General features: G+C 39.8%; 1 protein-coding gene across 3 annotated transcripts in view; it reads right to left on the minus strand.

Moving 5' to 3' along the window:
* Positions 1-386: 386 nt before the first annotated feature.
* The window catches only part of POLR3B (RNA polymerase III subunit B), a 72598-nt gene continuing 55478 nt past the window's right edge, over positions 387-17506 (minus strand). For 2 of the 3 annotated variants that reach the window (XM_084206553.1, XM_084206554.1), the window contains exons 24-28: positions 14599-14702; positions 13558-13724; positions 11185-11298; positions 5919-6092; positions 387-1867 (exon numbers count right to left, since the gene is read on the minus strand). In XM_084206553.1, the coding sequence (XP_084062679.1) occupies positions 1738-1867; positions 5919-6092; positions 11185-11298; positions 13558-13724; positions 14599-14702 (689 nt within the window). In that variant the 3' untranslated portion in view covers positions 387-1737. Of the gene's footprint in view, positions 1868-5918; positions 6093-11184; positions 11299-13557; positions 13725-14598; positions 14703-17506 lie in introns of those variants that run through there. The other variant, XM_084206555.1, reaches the window with a different exon arrangement.

The following is a 17506-nucleotide window of genomic DNA, read 5'->3' on the forward strand; positions in this document are numbered from 1 at the left end:
TTCCGTGGTGCCCCCCGAGCAGCTGTAACCTTAGAGGCTCACTCCCTCTGCTGGTGCTCCCGAGCCGCAGCTGGGCATCTCAGGCACCAAAGCAGAGGTTGTTCATTCAGTTGAGGCTTTTGGTTAACCTCTTCCTCCAGAGTGGAGGATGTCACTCTCTCACTCTCTTAAAAACCTCTTTTTTAAATAACCCTGAGCTGTTTGGATCCTGGAAGAGGTGCTTCAAGAGCTTCCAATCCAGCTGTGCTGTGTTGACACTTGTGTTGTCACCAATCCAACTGCAAGAAAAATGGGGGGGAAAAAAGAGAAGGAAAGTAGAATGTATTTCTTCAGGCTTGTTTTTTAAGCCCAAACACAAAAGTTTAAGTTTAAGCATTTAGTGGAAGGCTAAAAAGAAATCTGCTCAGGCTGATACTCATCTAAGTTCAGTTAAGAGAACAGAAGCAACATTATTGCATGAGCAGTGTCAGGATCAGCAGGATCATAAAGATCAGCACAAAATTTTCAGCCATATGAGGAGCCAAAGAGCATCTCAGGATTTCTACATCATAGGCAGTGTTCTGTATCCTCACCCAGAATGCTGCTTTTCACTGAAGGAAGTCTGTGCATGTTGATGTCCTTTGCTTAAAAAGTTAACTGCATGCTTTTATGAGTAAGGGCTCGTCAGTTTAGAGGACTAAGTGATTCTTAGTTCATCCACTGCTTTAGTTCTAGGCCTTAGACCACATGAAAAAAATCCAGCTTTTCCCTTTTTCCCTTTCTAAATCCTTTCAGGTCATTCAAACCTGCTTCACTGTCAGAGAAGGATGTGTCGTTCTTCATAGGTTTGGTTTTGTTTTGTTCATAAAATGTTTTGGCTATGTTAATATTTTAAAAAAAGTTCTAGAGTCCTATGACAGCATGCTAGGTAATGATCATTACCTAGTGTTTGCAGCCTGTCTTTTCAGGACTTTTGAGCTTTTTGAGTGTATTATCATATCTGCTACCTTCAGTAAGAATGGAATGGATATCTGTGTGCTGTATCATGCACTTGCTACAAATGCAGTTACCTCCTCCCCTGAACTTCATGGAAACTGTGTACATTTAGTTGACAGCATACTACCTGTACAAGCACACCACTGCTGGCACACAAATGCACCTGTGTGTTGAAATCTCACTCAAAATGTCTGATCTCAAGCCCTTGAGAAAGTAGTTTCATTTCTCTAACATTGGCACTATTTTAGAAAATTTTAACACTTTAATGAATGTGCTTTAGGAACAGAAAATGGTTTAAACATTTTAACACCTTACCATCCTTACACAACTGTCAGCATATTCAGCCAGTATTATTTAAAACATTTATTACAATGGTTTGGAAAACATTTTTAACCTCGGTGAATAAAATGTGTATTTAGCTCTGCTTATGACCTAGCCCAGCAAAGACCTTTTCAAACACAAGCATGGGATTTTTTGAAGTGATCCAAGTACTTTGCTGGACCATGGCCGTATTCCCCAATTCCCACATGTCCGGTTCATGACTAATCAAGGTTTCAATACGGGTCCTATTTCACTGACAGACTCTTCCATGTCCAGCTTAAAAAACAAGGAGGATATGTAAGAAAGATTTCCTACTGTCTTGCACCTCCCTTCACTCAGGTTTTAGAGTTTATTCCCGTTCACCAAAAACTCTCCCAGTCAGATATGCTGGATTTTTATATCATTCCTTAAGGTACTTTTTTGGGGTCTTTTTCATCTTGTTCATTCATTGTACTTAGCGAGTTTTAGCCTAGGTATGATGTTCATGGACTGCAGTTCTTGGAATAAGAGTTTACAGGCATAAGGTATGCGCAGAGAAGACACATGACATGAAGATTTGCAGTAGTGGCACCTAGGGAAACAAACAGAAAGTTAAGAGTTGGTCAGTAACTTCTCCTGAAAAAAACCAATTGCCACTAGCCACTGTTGTTTATCCACTAGCCACTGCATTTAAACACTCGCCACAGTCCTAGAAGCACCAAATGCTTGAGACACATTTTAGTGCTTAAGTCATTCCTTTAAAGTCCTTAAATAATCTGACTGAAATCAATAGGAGCTCTATGTTAACCCTGCACTTTTCACTCAGTGCAATGGAGCTAAGAGGACTGACTTCTGCTTCTTCAGCAATCACATAATTGTCAACAAATTCAGCACTGCATAGTGACAGAAAGGAGGTGAACAAAGCCAAGTGCTTGTGAAAAAATGGTTAATGGTGCAATTTCTGTGCTACGTGTATGTCACAAAAAGAAGAGTCAGGAAGAAAGAAGGTTTTTAATATGCAATTTCACCCTATAATGTCTCAAATCATTGTACTTTCCAGAAAAGAGGCCCTTCTCATCTTACATCTTTAAACTTTAGTCAGCATAGAAACTCAGTAAAATTGCTTTAACACATATTCTTTGTGCTCTTTGCTCTACTGATCTTAAAATTCAAAGAGAAAGGAATTTTTTGTCAAATAGATATAACTGTGACTATATAAGGAATAAATAGGCTAGTCAGCCATCTTTACAGTATTCAAATTCAGTGGTGGTAGAAAATATTTCTTATAAAAATCCATTTCCAACCTCCCTATTTCTTCATTCTCCTGTATATTAAATTTTCTGGCTTTGGAGAGTTGAGAAAGCCACTCCTTTGGGAACACAGAGTGACTCAGCACTTCCTAATGGTCTAACACTCTTTTGTTTTGTTCCTGTGTTTCAAATTTATATTTCTGCCATAAAGTCGTAACAGTGTGAAGATCCAGTTAACAAGGAATTAGCAAAACTCCTGCAGGCTTCCGTGGTACAGAATAAGGTTCACAGTCAATGCAGGTTTATAGCTACTCCCCTAGTCCATATTTATAGGGATAGGGACATTTTATGGTGGGAGAAAGTGACCTCAAAGGGAGCTGTTCTGCAGCGATGGCAAGCAAGCAATTGCTCTCTATAGGAGATATAGAATTCCTTGCAGGCCCTGAAAGCCTGATGAGACACAACTTCTCAGAGCACATGTCTGGCATCTGATTACACCTCCAAGGGACTGAGGAGCAGAGACTTCTCACTGCACCCAGGTTCAAAGCTACACTATTCTGGGCCTGCTTTGTACTCTATGGGGACCACCCAGAAAGGTGCAATAAGCACAAAACTCTGTCAAACAGAGTTCACAGAAATAAGTACATTAAAGATCACTTAGTATTACAATTGGCAGTAAACTGGTCAGGAAAAGGCAACTATACAATTCAAGGCTGAATCTGGACCAGAAATAAAATTTTTCTTCATGTATAGTTCAAAACACACATACTAGAGGGAACAGAATAACTTATCATCAATAAAGGACCAAAGTTTGCTCATTGCATTCAGTGCAGTTCTACAGTAAGCACCTGTGCAACAGCTAAGTTGGAATATCTGCATAAACCCAGTAAATCATAGTAAGTTTCACCCACATTTTTTACAGGGACAAATTCTATCGATGAGAGTTCCTCTCTCCTGTGAAAATACCAGTTCAAGCCCCAACACTGATCTGCTGTTACTATCTTGCAGAAAAACTTACCCAGGGGCTAGTCCTTGTCTGAGAGGAAGGGCTCATCTTCCATAAGACAAGTGCCCTTAATGCCAGCCACAAACAATGTTTCTAAAAGGTTTCTTGCGGCAATGTCTTATTAATGCCTGAGTCACTGAAAAGACCCATTTGGAGGCTTCTCTTAATGACTTCATCTCTACTGTGGTGCTCATTATAGGGCCAGTTACCTCAGATACTGGTAGACACTATAAAATTCAGCAGAAGTTCTCTTATTGATTACTCTCACACATCAGACAGCTTTTCACAGAATCAGATTGCAAGAATGTCTGGCTCTGTCTGAGACAGTAGCTTCTTTCACAATTATTTAAGGAGTTACTTAACTTTGCTACAAACTTCAAAAAATTAATTGTATTAGCAACAGCTTAAAAATAAAATGTAGTATAACTTCTAAAGTTCAAATTCCTAATTTTCTTCAAGGTACTTTCACTTCCTGTGGACTCTGAAAATCTTCAAGGACCACTCTGAACGTCAAGGTCTTATTGAAAAATAATTGAGCTACATCTGCATGTAAGATTTTTTAACAGCAATGCTGTACAGAGTTAGAAGTGGTTGGTTCTTTGACTTATGGCATGTCCTCCCTTTAACATTACTTCCTACAATTGTTATTTTCATTGCAGTAGTTTTAAGAGACCTGGATCAGAAAAAAGCATCCCTTCTTATGAACACTGAACACACTCTCAAGAAAAACAGGACTTTCAAAAAATGTTATGGCACAAGAGTCAACAGGACCATGCGCAGCTGAAAATCACCAATTTCAGGATGCCCAGAGAAGGGCTCATCTCTCCCCTGGATTACATGTGTTTACCCATCTCTATCTGAACATCTGCTTCCCCAGAAGCAGAGCTGCTGCTGCAGTGAGCAGACAAAGGTGGTGCAGTATCTGTCACCTTTACACATCTACAAACTGAGAATACACTTTACTTTCCTACTTCATTACATCATGGAAAAATCACACTTGAGACACTGAAGTGAATAAAGTCCAATCTCCTGTCCCTCCCATTAAACTAACGCTGATATCTAAGATGTGACAAGTTTCCAACTGTGGTTTTTTGAGGTTTAGAAATTAATCTTTCTCCTCCTCCTTTTAATTCTCTATCTTTTCCCAACATAAATATTAGAGTACCTTGTAACTTGAACTGGCACCATTTATTTTTTCTTCCCTTAGTCATGGGATTTCAGGTCCCCTGTTTTTGCAAAGCTTGCAAGAACATTGTATCTCAGACTCCTATTGGTCTCACAAGTCTGTTTTCTGGTTTTTGTTGCCTAAAACAAAACCAGGCCAAAGCAAAACATCTCCCTCAGACACCTCTAGACCTCAGACTTCTCTAAAGAGAAATTTGTTTATCTTCCAATAATACTGGGTATCTTTAGCATGCTACAGGACAACTTCAAATCTAACATCTCAAAATTGCTGGAGAGAAGAGACAGTTAAAGCAAAACCCAGTCAGTTACAAAGCAAAACATATGGTGAGTTACATACAGCTTTGACATTTAGTTTTATGCTTCCCCTACATGAAAAACCAGTTTGTTTTCAGGAGACCAACTCAGTACTGTACAGAGTAAACCAGCAAGACTGTTAGCCAGTCTAGAGAGAAGTTTCCTAGAGACAAGGCATTCAGGCAGAAGCCAACTAAATTTCCAAAGAGCAGCTGCTTGTCTCTCAAGCTCCAACATGGGATCAGTGCACTTGTCTGATGCTTTGAGGAGAAACTTCTTGTTTCACAAGATTCCAAAGCAAATGGCATTTGGGAGGGGGACAGCCAAAGAAAATCAAATGCATGGGATTATGAACACCATAGCTACAGAACAGGAAAGCAGGGGATATTGCTTTCTTCTCCTATTCTTCTGTGCCCACTCTCACTCTTCAGCCTTGTGAGGTCCAACATGGCATTGTAGCAGGAAGATGTGTGACTAGCCCAGCCAGTATCCTCATTTCTGCTGGCAGAACCATCAAATACACTGACAATGCTGTTCTCACCTTTTCAAAATACAGATGATATATGGGATTGGGTGCTTAGTAGTCCCTTGCAAGGGTGGGACAGAAGGTCAGCACTGGGATGGAAGGTCAGCAGACAGACTGAAGGGAACAGCCCGGCTGTGGAAGAGAACACCTGTGCCCCCACAACAGGAGAGATCCCTGGCCCATTGACTACACACTCAATTCAGTCCTAATTTCAATCAGACCACAATAAGGACCATCCCGTCACCATTTTCCCAAACGCCAATTTTGAACTTTTTGATTAAAGTGCATGAGATTGTTAACTGGTGCCTGCGAGCTCTTGAAAACTGAGAAGCACTGCAGCCGAGGGCAAGGTTCTGTTACACAGAGGCACTAGACAACTTACCATCCGGAGTACCCTAGCAAGCCACACTGGCCACAAACATCCACTTCGAAGGCATCGCTTGAAATCATCAGTCTCTCCAACAAAAGCATGCTGGCTCCATAACCTATCAAACAATCCCGTTCCATCTCTCCAAGACGTAAACCACCATCACGGGATCGACCTTCAGTGGGTTGCCTTTGAAATAAACATTTGAGAAATGTAGTAAGTACTCCAAAACATACATTCTATTGACTCTAGGCTGTCTACAAACTGTAGGAACAACACAGGGTTGATGGACTTTACAAACCAGAGCTGCTGATCTCATAAATGTGTTGCTCCTGTACCTGCAATGTGATGCAGTTCTGTAAGTGGCAACTGCAGCACCAGGCTACAGCTCTTTACCTCTCAGAATGCAGCTGAATAAGTGAAAACAGTAAGAAGTCTAAGAGTATTCAAGACAATCTGGACACAGATTTGGCACTCTTTATTGATGAGACATTATCGTCCACAGCTAACAAAATGAACCGATATTCAGCAGTTAATGAATCAATCATCATCCTGATGCTTCAGCTGAACTACAGCTAAGACTAATTTCTAAAATAAAGATGGTTTTGATCTGTGAGAGAACACCAAAATAAGTCAGCAAAAGTAGTATACTATATATTGCTAACTCATTACTGAAATGCTGTTTTTTTAAAGCAACATTTATCTAGTTTATTTTTTTAATGTATGATGGTTAATAGACAGATTTTTATGATCTATAGGTTCCTCTACACAAGTCAAACTCTTATTTATTGTCTGGGGAGACTTCCCGTCCTTTTGGTGCTAGAGGAAAATTTTAATAAAGCAATCAAGTATACATTAAAGATTTTGAAGTAAAAAAATAAGGTACTGTATATAATCTAACATTAAGACTGCATAAGACAATCTTTTAGTTGGACACAAACAAAACTTTTAACCTCTTGTTTGTCATTCTGCAAGTTCATAGTATCAGTTCTACTCTCGTGTATCAGTACAATGATGTAGTACTTAGGTTGCAAATATCAGAGCAAACTATGAAACAAAAACAATCCTGAATTCCTACAGCACTAATATACTGCATGCATTTTAGTGAATATTTCCATCTTAGTATATTCCCTGAAACATGACAGCAAAGAGAAGGAATTTAAAAGAAGTTACTGAGCTTCACTGCTCCCTGAAACCTCATGTTTAGCTGCTGTTTCCGACACTTGTAGCAGTGTAATCCACCTAAAATATTCAATGACAGATCTGGCCCATTACTTTTGGAATATATTTTGTTTCTATTATTTCTAACAACCGAATTTTTTTAAGCTTAGTAAAGATAATAAAAATAAGATTTTGCCAACTTGCTGTAAATCACAGGAAAGAATTTATAAAAGCCTTCAACATCTAATAATCTTTTGTAACATGTACAAACTAAGCCTAATTACCAGACCAAAACACCTTCTAAAGATGCAAGTTGTATTTGTTTTTAGGGGCAAGTAGTTTCTCTTACTCTGACCACACTGGAACCTTAAAACAAATCTGCTTGTAATTCAAATTGTCCTTTTCATTCATATAACCTTCTGTTTTTGCCACTGTTGGGAGAATGGATAGAAGTTGTTTACATCCTGATTAAACTCCCCAGGCCCCCCTCCCCAGATGATGGCACCGTCTCTGTTCAGATGCTGTTTTAAAGGCTAACCCTGTGCTGAATGCAGTTCCTCCTGTGAAGTGCCAAGAGGCAGATTTTTAAAAGCAGTTTGGACCTCCAAGGAATCAGGCATTTGCTATGGTGCTAGAAGTGCCTGAGTTGTTTTTATGAACTGACTTCTGTAATATTATTTAATACACAAGTCTGCTTTCAGAGGTTTCACCTAGTGCTGTTGTTCAGGATAAAATAGTTTTACACGTGAGCCCAAATAAAGTCTCGCCCCAATTATGGCAAGATAAAACCTCTGGAAGTAGTATGGGGCCTCAACTGCATGCCTAGATATGCCATAGGTCTTCCAACAGATACAGGGTGAACATTTTTAAGGCAGATGAAATTCCATTTTAAAAAATTACAAAAAGACCCCCAAACAAAAAAAATCCAACTTAAACCTTTAGCTGTCAAGTTTCACTCCCACTGTCTATGACCTCATTGAAAGAAAACAAAACAAAATTCCGCCTACCTAAAAAGTAGTCTTCTCTAAAATACCAAAAAATTTCAATATTGAGATTGAGCCTTTGAAATGAGTCTATGTTCTGCTTCCTAAGATTATCAGATTATTCTTCCAGCTCACACAAGTTTTAAAATTTCTCATATAAAAAGTTCTTTAAGATGTTAAAACAGTACTTATAAAGCATCTGTGTTTCCCCTTTCCCACTATACACATGTACACTGCAGCTGTTGCTCTGGGCGACTAACTTCTTTCTTTATTCCAAATATGACATCAGAAAACAAAGCAGACCCTTGAAAATAAAATTGGGAATATAATGAAGAAGAGGTATTTTTAATATTAAGGAAATATGTAAGTTCCTAAAATCCTCAAATGCTAAATAAAATGAAGTGATGCTTTAGGTAAAAAACTAAGTGATTTTCATTCAATTTCACTGTTGCTTTTAGAACAAAAAAGCATAAAACAATTAACTTCAGTGTTTTTAAGCACATTAAGAATTTTTGGCATTAATTCTGCATTTTCTGCAAGAACAGTGGGTTCAGCTGAATGGTCTTATTCCTTGTTTCACTGACCAGTGGGGGAAATAAGTCTGCCTCCATGGCCTCAGCAGATCTCCTTTGTGCCTGCTAGGAAGAACAAGTGACTAGTTTGAATGGAGTTGTTTGCTGAAACACTGATCTCCAAGAAGTGGAACATTATCTAAAAACCCTGCCTGAAGGAGGAGGGCATCCCATGCTCGCAGAGCCCCAGAGCACAGAGGGGAGCCCTGAATGTTGTTTGTCCCATTTCTCCCCTGCAGCACAACAGGAACTTGCACATCTGACATGTCCAAAAACACACAGGTGGCAACTCTGACAATGTCAATCAAAACAACTCTGCATGCAGAAAGCTTACATTGCTCTCTTGTAAGAAAAATTAAAACCAGGTTTTTTATTAAAAAGATTCAGCGGGACTGGGTATCTGAGCAACACCACATATAGAAGTGTCTTACACATTAATTGTCAACTACCCATGGCATTGAAATTAAGGATTGCATTTTACTTCCAGTACCAGTCCAGAGGGCAACATCCTGGTAGGTTTGACCATGGTTGACAAAGAGTGCTGCTTAGCAATTCTGCAAAGTCTTGTTTTAATCAGAACAATAGCTAGAATCAGTGATGATCAAGAAGCTCAAGTATTCTGCCTTATTCCAGATGGAAATACAGCTTTGCTCTGTCACTTAGGGTACATTTGATATATAATAAAATGCATTTCAAGACAATGACAGCCAAATTCCACATTGGAAGCTGTTACAGGATCACTTTTAAAATCAAAAAAGAATGTTAGATGCAATCTACTCCCCAGGAAGTGCAGTGATGATAAAACAATAGTGAATATGAAAGCTGGCAATGCCAACTCTCTCAGCAGAGGCAATGGCAGTAACAAATGTTTAATTATTTCAGGAGAAAAAAGAAAATTCCTGAAAGACTAGTCAAGAGGCAGCATAAATTGAACATCCACTAGCTTTCCTGAAAGTCAAATAAGGAGCCCTAATTAAGTAGTATGATGCTACTGACTGAACAAAGAATTTGCAGAAAGGAAGGGATGGGGGAAATCACACGACCTTCATCTTTACATATAAACATTACATTGACTTGGTATTTAGGTTTCATTTAAATTCACTATCTCTGAACAGCTGAAAAGTTGGGCAGGCAATACAAAGGCAGATCAAGGGATTTGGGTAAGCCAGGAGTTCCAGTAAATCCTGTGTACTGTTAGCTACGATAGAGAGTTTTCACTTTCATGTGAAGGACCAATATAATGCTTAACACACTGAAGAACAGAAAATAGGGCAGACAGCCTATTATTTGGGGATACCATTTATGTTCATATAGGCAAGCAGCTGTGGTTGTGCTGCACCTCCTTTTCTCAATGTGGTTGATGAAAAAGTCCAGACAAAGTTACAAAATCTTTTCACGATTTCTTTCCCAGTTCAACCACTATCATTTATTTCCATGGAAAGCACAAGTTTGTCCTATAGACAGTGTGAGGTTGGAAAGCAAAAAGGCATACAAAATAAGCAATGGAAAGCCAAGTATCTCTCTGTAACAAGTACAGCAGAGACCTGCCCCTCCTTTCTCTAACAGCACATCAATACGTAGAAGCTGCACTTACTAAGAGCTGTTGTGCAGGCAGGCAAAGCAAGAGTGGTGGATCCTCACACAATCAGAAGCATAAAAATAAATGAAGAACTAAAGAATACAAATCATACTTGTTATAGGGAAGAGTAAGGGACAGACATGACTATGCTTACCTCCTACAAACAGTGCAAAGATTGCTACGGTCAGAATCAGTACAAGTTTTGACTGGTCAAAAAGAAAAGTGCTGCCATGCAGGAGGTGAGGTATAAGGGTCTACATAATAGCCCAGAGAGACTGGCAAAAGACATTTGCAATAATCTTCTAAGATTAGCTGGAATTTAATTTTTTGGCAAGTTTCAGTAAATAATCCTATTGTGATGGAGAGAGGTGAACTAAATCACACCTTAGAAGCATCCCCAAAGCAAAGCCTGTGCACTAAACTCTCTTTTGTGAGCAAAGCATATCAGAAACTTTGAACAGGAGTGCAAGGAGACACAGACCTTGGCTTTAAGGAGAAAAAGTAAGTAGCACCAGTAAAACCAGGAGGCTTCAACTTCCCCAAAGGGTTTCTCAAAGTATGTTGAAATATAAGCCCATACTATAAAATTTCTTCCTTCTACTCATAACTGATTTTGTTAAAGAAAAATACCTACAATATGAGCTAAAATACCTAACAAACCTCTTAAAATACCTATGATATGAGTAATTTGACAGGAAGGGCCCACAGTGTGTACTGTGAATCAGAGATGACGTTTTTACCAGCTACTAGCAGTAGTTTTGAGAAGCAAACTCAAGTTTTGAACCACATAGAGCACACCTGAACCTTCAGAACAACCTCTTGCCACAGTCTACTGTCAAGAGTTTTTAGTCTGCAACAACGTAATAACAGTTCAAAGCATTTCATGCCAAGTATCACAAGAAAAAAAGCTCAGTTTTATAGCAATCAGTCAGCTGGGCATACCTCTGCATGTACACAAGAATTTTGTGCTTAGCTTGTAATATTACCTGGTGAGCACTGCTCTGGGTCCTCGAGCTCTTGCATGCATTTTATCTAACACCATGTGCTTCAGTTTCTGGTAATACACGGGACCAAAATAGATATATGCTTCCAAAGGCTCCCTGAAAAAATAAAAAGCAAAGCAAAACTGACAACCACAGTCAGGACACATCTACCTTAAGAGAGGTGAGGGTGTCATGTACAGGAGAAATGTGAAACAATTTGGATATAATGAATCCTAGAAAAATGTGTTTAGGCTTTCTGGGCAACCAGTCTGAAACTTCTTTCAGGGAAATCTTCTGAACACAGAGGCTCCACCGCAGCAAGGAACAAGCTCCTGAGCTCTGGTCTTATGCTGTGCAGACATGCTGCTACAGCTGCATGTACCTGTGTCAGCTGTAACATGGTAAGCCCCTCCTCTGTACCTGTACAGGAGTGTTTCAACAGTGTCATCAATAGCCAGGAAGGACTGTAAATGTCTCAGTCTCTGAAGAGTGACTTAGGGTATTTCTGTTTACATTCCTTCAGAAAGGTAAGCATATATGTAAGCAAATACATCCAGCATAAATGCTCAAACATCCTTTTTGTAGGATCACTTCAAGAATTCGCATTTGCAACAATTGCTTAGCACTGGCACACCGTGAGCCTGACAGCTTCCTCGTTCCCTGCCTCTCCCTGCGCAGCACCCTGAGGCACAGCCCAAGGCCCAGATGGGTGAAAGCCCTCCCTAAGCAATTGTGCATCAGCACAGCTGCCTGACAGCACTGCCCAGCAGCTGCATCCAGGGGACAAAGACTGCTGCCCTGGCTGGCCCTGGGGGCTCAGATGAGCTGGGTAAAGGGCTCTTGAGAACTGTATTTAGGCACTTTCATCAGCTTGAGAATATCTGTGAGCAGTACAGAGGGTGTTACTCTATTCTGTGAGCTAGAGTATGGCTAAAGATTTCTGTGTTTAAAACACCCCCAACTGTAAGAAGAGTGTAAGCACCTAAGGATCATAAAGCAACCAGTGAAAAGCACTCAGTCGTTTCCCAGCTACCACCTTCACCCAGCTACCACCTACAGCACTGAGAATGACCAGAATTAACACTGACAGACTCAACATGGCCACTAATTTGTTTGAGGGAAAAAAAAAAGGTAAAACGCAACGTAAAAACAAGCAGGAGACAACAGTATTATACCCTTTCAGAGTCATCACTGACATTATGCAGTGTTATTCCAAAAGCTGGCTATTGAAGAAAATAATAAAACTTCATTAGACATTTGAAATCTGCAAACTTTCTTATGAAATCTGCCTTCAAATTTCATAACAAACAGATTAAGCCTGTGTAATTTGATTGGAAAAAAGTATCAGTATCCTTAAACAAAATCTCTAAATAGGGTCCTTCAAAGCTGAAGTTTGGGGACAGGGGATTTTTAGAGCTAGGTGATTTTATTCTCCCTAGGAAACATGATTAGTCAGATTTTTTTAAAAGCTACCATGATATACAAACAGGAAGTGTTTCAAGCACCAGGATACTTGATATACAATTTATGGAATATGGAGTGAATAAGGAAAATAAAATTGCTTCTCTGAAACAAAAAGAGAAGCAACATATGGAATAAGTTGGTAGGAAAGGCAATTAAAATAAAAAGTACATTAAAAAAACTTGCAAAAGAGACCTAAACTTGCTTCTTGAGAAGAAGGGGACTGGAAGGATAATAAAAATAGCAGGAAGGTAGGATTAAGATACATTTTGGAAGGGCAGGCATGTGAAGCCATATGGCCTTTTCCTGTTCCTTAACTATCTTATGTTCTTTGAACTCTGTGTCTCAGAAGCCAGTCTGATCAACACAGCAGGAAGTTTGCAGATTAGAGTATTATGCCAGACTGAAACATTGTGTAATCGAAAAAAAAAAAAGGAAAAAGGAAAAAAGAGCACACACAAAATATTCCCAAGAACAGATGCTTGGCTCCAAATCCATATTTACAGTACTATTAAAGTCAACATGAAAATGCTTATCTGATTCCAAGCATATGCAAGACTTTCTGTTGACAGAAATCTGAAATTTTTTCTATCTCTCAAGAAGAAAGCCTTGGTTTTAGGTTTTTTTTTTGTCAGGCGGTAAAACTTGAGAAATTTTCATATGTACCACAAGGGCCATTCCCATTACAGCCACACATACACAAGCAATTTTGAAAATGTGGTTCCACAAAATGCTTCTAAGAAAAAAAAAACCAAAACGCACACCACTCTTCAGCCTCTTTTCTCAATCTCACAGAGCAATTTTCAAACAAGAGAAAGTTCCCGAGCTCTGAGACATGAGAAGATTTTTCAGATGTGCCTCAACAGGATTTCCCCACTCCCCTGAAACACCTAAATCTAAAGAGCAGACTCTTACCCAGTGATCCCAGATGTTACATAGTCCTTCCCTAGGTAGTTATAACCATGGCGAATAAGATCTTCACACACATCCTTAACTTTACTGCCGCCAAAAGCTGTTCCATAGTGAAATCTGCCATCGAGCACCCCAGCCTTTCCAGCCAGGAGCTCAATCAACTTTCCTACCTGTGAAAGAAAAGCAGAGTTAGCAGCCTGGTCATTGGGACAAGCACATTGCTCACAGCACAAGTTAGTCAGACAAAGCGTCCCAGATGGCAGCCTGGGCTATTGCATGCAACAGGAGGAGTGGAAGAAGCCCAAGAGCCAGGAGTACTCCTGTGTGAAGGGGAAAACTGGACTCATCCCAGGGTCTGGGAACACCCCTGAGGGTACTAAGTCAGGCAGTTCCACTTCTTCCAGTTATCTGAAAAACAGGATTGTGTGGCCTTCTGCTGTAGGAAACAGCCATGGAGACTGATTTGCTGCAGTGCAGCAGGGGGAACAGAAGGGAAGATGCTAACAAAGGAATAAAGATCAGAGGCTGTATGAAGGAAGCACTGAGGTCCCACAAAAGGGCCAGGCAGTGAGGTGTTTAGCAGGCAGTGACTCTGCAGCACAGGTGCAAGACTCGCCTCAGTTCCTGGGAGGTGTGTATAACTTAAGAGTTTTACAGGTCTGGATCAATAATTGAAGCTCCTCTCCAACCTTCACCTCACAGTCCTCCCCAGCCAGATTAGCAGGCACAGGCAATAAGGAAGGGAGAGCAAGAAATTTTCAAACACAAAGGGTGCAAGTGAAGTATTCAGCAGCATCCCTCTTAGCATGACACAGAACAAAATGGGAATGATGCACAAAGAGCCTGCAACCCTGCTCCTTTTACAGTAGGATGGTTCATAACAGTGAAATAGAGGCTGACTACTCAGAGCAGAGCAAGTGCTGGCATGATGACTGGAGAATATCCTCAGTGAAATGACACAAAGCTTTTTTGTCTCTAGTGGCTGATCCCCTTCTCCTTCCCTCTAGGGGGACAGTGCTGTGTGAACGGAGCAGCCCCACTCACCGTCATACGTGATGGGAAGCCATGAGGGTTCATTATGATATCTGGGCAGATCCCTGTATCACAAAATGGCATGTCCTCCTGAGGAACAATCAGTCCACACACCCCTGCAGAAGAGAAAACATTTCAATTCACCAAACAGCAAACCACCAGCAGGGCTGACGCTCATCACCAGATTTTCTTTAGTGTTTTCCTCCTCCTCTCTTTCTCATGGATCACTTTTTACCCAGACTCATTACCATGACCAGTACTCCCAACCTGCAGACTAGAAGAGAGCCCTTGTGACAGGACTGGCAAAATTAGCATACCCTTATAATGCTCCCAGTGATTTGTGAGTTAGCAAATTAGGGAAGAAAGCTTTGGTTCCTATTTTCAGAAGCAACTAGATGCTTCTGTCCAATCAGACTGGAATATCCCAAGAGAGACCAAGATTTTAAAGCTGATGCTATAATTTCCTGAAAGAAAAAAATTCAGAAATTGGGCCTCTTAGGTTATGCCTTTGGACATACAAAATCATTATTGATTTTAATTTTATTTATCATACGTATCTTTGCTAAATAGTGTCAACAAAAACACATCAAATGGGACTTTGACAGGGATAAGTAGGGGAAAAGAAATAAAAAATAACAAAGATTTTTTCAGGTAACATCTGTTTGCAGAGTAAAGACTGCTATCAATGAATTACAAAGTGCAATCCACTTCACAGGCTGCTTTTATTTTGTCAGTTCACGAACACAACCTGTCCCTTTAAAAGTTTTGGAAGCTTTTTTCAGTCTCTATCAGTATTGGATAAAAAACAAAGAAAACCCTCCAAACTCTAAAAATATTGCAGAAAGAATAAACAGAAACGTGAAAACTCATTTTAAATATCCATCATGCATCTCAAAATTTCCCTTCCAATCCTTATAACTTTCTATAGTGAATTCCACAGTTCAACATACTGCAGCTATAAACCATCAAGAGATCTAACACTGAAATTCAGGTGCTAAAATGCAGCTGCTTAAGCCCATACTCCTTTGAACCAAAGCTACTGTTTCAGCTGGACAATTTCTTCCAGAAGCCCTTAGAGCTCAAAAAGTCTGCAAGCTATTGGAGATCAGCCTGCTGCAACTGTGGCAGAGCATGCTTTGGGAAGAAGTCCTGGAGTGGAGGGGGCTCCTGGAAGACTGAGAGTACTGGTTACATCCCTAAAAAGGCATCCCCCGACCAGCCAGTTCACAGGAGGATATCGGCGTCTGCTCAGGAGGGAGCTCCTCTTCCACTGTCCAAGCAAGACAGGGATAGGTGTATGGGACAGTAGTTAATAGAATGAGAATGGTAAGTATGGGGGAAGGGAGCAGAAAAAAACTGTCTGGGGCAAGGGTGTGTGTGCTGCTGTATTTCATTTTTAAACCTATTGAAACTAATTTTCATTGTTCTACTGTGATAAATCAATAACATCCTTCCAGCTCTCTCTGCCAAGGAGCAATCTTTTGCTGAAAATAAAAAAAAAAAAAAACACCAAACCAACTCAAACCAACCCACTATCTCTTCCTTGCACAGCTTTTTTTTGCCCTAAAATTTTATAGATAAATACTCTGTTATATTTGTATTATCATGCATGCATTCTGCCTTATTTGCATTAACATCTAAGAAAGCATTAGGTTGCATCTGGACTTCATGGCACCTGTAAGCCAAGAATTAAATCTCAGCTAACTTAAAATTACTTTAGGCTCTGAAAACCTTTTATATGCCAAGCTGGTTCCCATAGCAGACAGCCACTGTGTTGTTTGTTTTGTGTGAAAGTGAATGATAAAAGATCCATGAAATCGACACAGAAAGGCAGAACAGCAGAAAGAACTGAGGGCTCTCCATCATAGCGGCTTCTACCCTCCGCTGACTTGTGTAACAATAGGACCTACACACCCAACTGCAGATCTAACACAGCTGTGCATTTCATTAGATGAAGAGCACTAGTGACACAAGTAAATAATTAACTTATTCTGGTCCGCTGACTGTGGTTATGAGACCAGTCATAGCTGACAGATTTTAATACAAGTTAACACAAAGACAGCATAATGAGCTTAGAAGTTAAAAACAAAATATTTAGACAGAATCCAGAAATGTGAAGCTTACTAGGCCATTTATAAAGTTTCTATTTTACAGAGAGGGAAAAAAAAAGGGAGAAAAGAAAAAAGGGAAAGCTATAAAGCCTCAGTTCTAAGCTTCTGTATTTTAAGAAGTTGCTGAGACTCTAGCAGATCTATAGCATGTCTCTGTGTATTTGGAGGACAGAGAAGCTTCTTCCTACTCTATGTTTTAAGAAAGTTCATTCAGCTGTTAAAAAAGCTGAAAGATACCTTTCCTATTTACAATGCTACTTCTAAAAGTAAGTAACTGCAATTAATTCAAAATGTAAACTTGATTTTACTCTGCAATCGCTTGCCTTCAGAAGCTCTTTAGGAGACTAATGCTCACAGGTCTGCACTTTAAGCTCCTCAATTTGCTACTCTTTTTTTTTTTTTTTTTCAGCAGAGCAGTACCAGGCAAGCTAACAGCTTTGCCAACAGCAAAAAAGTTACCAAGTGAATTAATCCATGTAAGTGGAATTACCACTTGCAACTGGCCAATAAAACAGTAAAGGAGAGGAAGCTGTATTTAAAACAGCCTCAAGTTCCAAACCCTGTTCAAGTATGAACTGCACTTCACAACTGAGCTGCTCAACTACGCCCCATAAAATATTTATAAATAAGGCACACTCAACTAGGAGGCTGCTTTGCTCTGTGGCTCTTACTAGAGGTGAGTATTTCTTAATTGTTACTGATTTAGACATCACATGAAAATTGATCCTCAGGATTCATAGAGGACACATGGAATAATTTGGTTTCATTCACTTCCCTTCCACTCACAATTTTTATATGCTGCATCTGGA

This window comes from Fringilla coelebs (assembly GCF_963513975.1).
Source record: "Fringilla coelebs genome assembly, chromosome: 5".
Lineage (NCBI taxonomy): Eukaryota > Metazoa > Chordata > Aves > Passeriformes > Fringillidae > Fringilla > Fringilla coelebs.